General features: G+C 40.7%; 1 protein-coding gene across 1 annotated transcript in view; it reads left to right on the top strand.

Moving 5' to 3' along the window:
- The window catches only part of LOC106330540, a 12,409-nt gene extending 8,822 nt beyond the window's left edge, over window positions 1–3,587 (top strand). The window contains exons 2-5 of the mRNA XM_013768990.1: window positions 1,543–2,085; window positions 2,128–2,194; window positions 2,801–2,899; window positions 3,357–3,587. Coding sequence (XP_013624444.1) covers window positions 1,543–2,085; window positions 2,128–2,194; window positions 2,801–2,899; window positions 3,357–3,587 — 940 coding nt within the window. The remainder of the gene's footprint in view (window positions 1–1,542; window positions 2,086–2,127; window positions 2,195–2,800; window positions 2,900–3,356) is intronic.
- The last annotated feature ends 387 nt before the right edge of the window (window positions 3,588–3,974 follow it).

The following is a 3,974-nucleotide window of genomic DNA, read 5'->3' as shown; positions in this document are numbered from 1 at the left end:
AAGATTTGTGAGAATGTGTTGTATATTTCTTATTGCTTACACCACTATATATAGTGGTTCATACAAGGTGGAGTCAAAGGGAGAATTGATTACAAAGATACTCTACATAATGACATGGTCAAACTCATAAAGACTAAGGTTGAATGGGTCTTCCATGTGGCTGGATGTAAACCCCCAATGGACTCTAGCCTTGAACTTGTATGGTTTAGGTTATGGACCATCCACTTCATGATTCATAACATACACAAATTTAAATTGCAAAGTACATGTATCTTAATCTAACGAATTGTTTGACTTAAAACAACTAAAAATATAAGACATGGTTATTTCTGGTCAAAATATTATATATATTTCAATCATATTTTAGTAATATCAATGATAGTTTATTTTAAGATTTATATGAATTTATTATCTATTAATTTATATATAAATTACAGATATGCAAATATACTATTTTTGTAAATATCAGCTTTGTAAAGCAAAAAAAAAATTATTTTAGCAAATAATATTCCTCAATTTGTTTTAGAAGACGTTATAGTATACTAAAGAAACAATGCAAACATATAGTTACCAAATGAATGATACAAAATTGTTCTGGTTTGGATGCAATAATCTGTGAGAATGTCTCTATAAAATTAAATGAAGAAGTCATAAAAGGTATCAATATTTATAATTTAATAGTTATCATTTAAAACTTAATACATTTGTTTTTGAAACTAAATTTTATAAAGAAAAATGCGTTAAACTAAACACAATTCCAGAACACAATTCCAGAATTTAGATCATTGCTGGTTCAGCGGGTACTAAATTAATATATCTTATTTAGACAAAGCTGTTTTTTTTTTACAAAAAGAAAAAAAAATATTTATCTGCCTATTATATATGTTTTCTAACCAAATAAGTAATTAACTATATCATAAAATGCAGAATCTTCGTCCAGGACACCACATAAAAGAAAACGAGGACGTCGGCTTCGTCCGCTTGGATCACGTGCAAAACCGAAAGGTGTGTCTTTATGTAAGATATACATTACATCCAACTAATAATGTTTTATTGGATACTACTCTAACTATGAATATTTTCAGTTCATCAAATAAATGATCGACCAACATTCAAACCAAAATATTATGACTGTAAGTTTTTATTGATTATGGTAACATAATTTTATCCATATTTATTCACAAACAGGTGGCTGTGATAAATGTGACTCCTATGGTACGAAACGTTACTCAATTACCTATATTTATCATTATATCCTCTTATACAAATTGTTTTTAAATGTATATTAGTCAAACAAAAAAATGCACGTAGCATGTGAAGGGTCATATTGCTATCGAAACGAACTTCAACACTGTCATGTCCCCGATCCTAGATAGGATCGTCCGGACGGACTGTGGCGCGAGGCAATGCACTGATCAGGCCATCTGGCCTTGAGACAAGCGTGCCATGGTCCAAATTGATGGTTAAGGATGTCAGACAGCTGAGACTTAACCTGGATACGATGGAGACAAGTTGTTTAGAGCTGGATGAGTGATCTGGTAGCTGGACGAGGTCCGGATCAAGCTCAATCAGCTCAAGAGAGTGTGGTATCAGCTCACTCAGTGTTGTTCAGCTCACGGGAGCTGATGGACTAGCTCACTCAGATGGGGACAGTTGGCAATCAGCTCACCTCAGCTTGGCGAGTGTTCCGGTCCGGACCAGTGTAGCCGGGTCCGAGAGGTTACCGAGCCGTCCCGATGGTCCGTGTGGGACGAAGAGTCCAGGTGCGATCTTGGCTGAACCAGGCAATGAGACAAAGGCCTGGGGGAGTTGGTTTCCGTGTGGGAACTGCCAGGGGAGCAGTTTGGGCGGTTATGGAAGCGGTTCTGAGCGGTTTTGGGCGAAAGGTACAAGGGGACAAGTGGCATCTCCTTGGCCAATCCTTTGTAACCGATCGGCCAGAGCAGTTACCGGTCCCTCTCTCTATAAATACAGACCCTTGGGGTCGATTTTGAGCATCATTTTTCCTAGGGAAAGCCCTGAAGAAATCGTGAGACAAAAGAGAAAGAGAGTGGCCGGCGACTTGAAGAGCAACCGTGTGTGGTGGTGCTTGATCTGATCTGACCAAACCGTGATCGTGTGAAGCAGGATGGATACCAGACATAAAGAGAAGGAGAAGGAGAAGGACTTGGCGCCTGGAGAACGAACTCCTAAGGTCAGTGGTGTGGTTCGCAAACCATCGGACATAGCCGGCTGTTGATCCGTCCGTGCCTATGGTCCGATCTGTTTTGTTGGTTACACCCATTTCCACTTTCTGATTATTTCATCTAATGCTCTGGATAATTATAGTGTGGTCTGATGGATCAGACTTGATGGCACTGAACCAAGGCCTTGGCCGGTTCAGGAATGATGTCCATGGCCTTGGCCGGACTGATCATGGTCGAGATCTATATGATTGAGACTGAATTGATAAATTCTGACTTGACCAATCACTTAGTTGGGATTTATCATGAATTATCATGGTTTTTAATGAGTTTTATCGAATTGATTAGAGATGGTCAGTTTGGCCGGTTTCGATGTCCGTGGTCGAGATCTATAGGATCGAGACCGGTTCTGTGAAATCTGACTTGACCATTCTCTTAGTTCGGATTTATCATGAATTTTCATGAATTTTAATTAGTTTTTGGAACACTTTCGAAATTGGCCAGACTTGGGCCTGATGAGCCGTTTGTATGCTTAGATGTAGAACCAGCCATGCAATGATAGATCTTGGTGTTAAGATATCTGATCATATGCTTGTGTGTTGTAATTGTGGTTCCAGGTACAGACTTGGACCGTGGTAAAGGAAAGGGACTGTGAGGACTCCAGCTGTGGGAAGATGTGTGGTTATTGGGTCTTTGTTGATAGATGTGAAGTACTTGTAACCTATTGTGCTTGTTGTGAATTTATGATAGCCTAGTGTGCAACTTAAGTATGATGAACGAATGAATGATGTATGGATCTATTTTATTATCTATAAAATATCGATTTGCTTGTCTAAGTTAGAAGGGATGAACCTCTGAACACTGAAAAATACTTAGAAAAAATATAGCACTTGAATTCGGAAATAAAGGAATCAAACTGAATGGAATTGTTAAGTAAGCCGCGGTCTGGTTGGGTTGAGAAATCCAGGATCGGGTCTTACAAGTTAGTATCAGAGCATGCTTGATTCTAAGATTTGTTTGGGTTATTGGGATCACCACACATCCGGCTGTTGAGACTCGCGGTAAGGTTGTTTGTTTACTAGTATTGACTGCTTGATTGGTTAAACTTAGGATTGATTTGAGGTTTTCGTTTTCTGTTATGAACTAACCTTTGTGTGTGTTTTGAATCCTAAGGGTACTAAGAGGAAGTCAAAGAAAGGAAAGGAGGCTGCTGGAGCATCCGGAAATGTTGAGGCTGTTGGAGTCAATCAGACTCAGGTGTTGCCAACCCAGTTGGGGACGGTTAACACTGAAGCCGGATTGCTGCAGGGACCAATCCTTCCAACTGAGGTTCAGGTGGAGAACGTTGGAGATCAGCGTGACCAGGACCAGGGAGAGCAAGGGAAAACTTCTTATACTGAATAACGGGTTGGTCTTAACCCTACTGGTGCTGCGGTTGATGATGAGACCGGTCCGGATGTGGAAGTGGCAGAGCCGTCCATAAAGGATGTGCTGGAGGCTATGAAGCTCATGGGTGCACAAATGGTGACTCTGACCCAGGTGTTCACACGTTTGGTGAATTCCTCTGTGGGTCAGGTTATTCCTCTGGTTCGTGCGGCTCCACAGGCTACTGGAGGACGTTTGAGATCAGTGGCTGAAGTGGTGGAGATCGATCCACCGGACAGAGTGGCGGACAAGGTTGATTACCTGAGGATTTTGGAGCGTGTCTCCAAGCTGGGGACCAAACACTTTGCTGGAAGTGTTGATCCTATTGAGGCAGACGAGTGGAGGAGCAGATTGGTACGTAACTTC

Source organism: Brassica oleracea, chromosome C3 (genome assembly GCF_000695525.1).
Source record: "Brassica oleracea var. oleracea cultivar TO1000 chromosome C3, BOL, whole genome shotgun sequence".
In the NCBI taxonomy this organism is placed as follows: Eukaryota; Viridiplantae; Streptophyta; class Magnoliopsida; order Brassicales; family Brassicaceae; genus Brassica; species Brassica oleracea.
The sequence above is the reverse complement of the archived record's forward strand: the minus strand, read 5'-3'. Positions and strand labels throughout refer to the sequence as shown.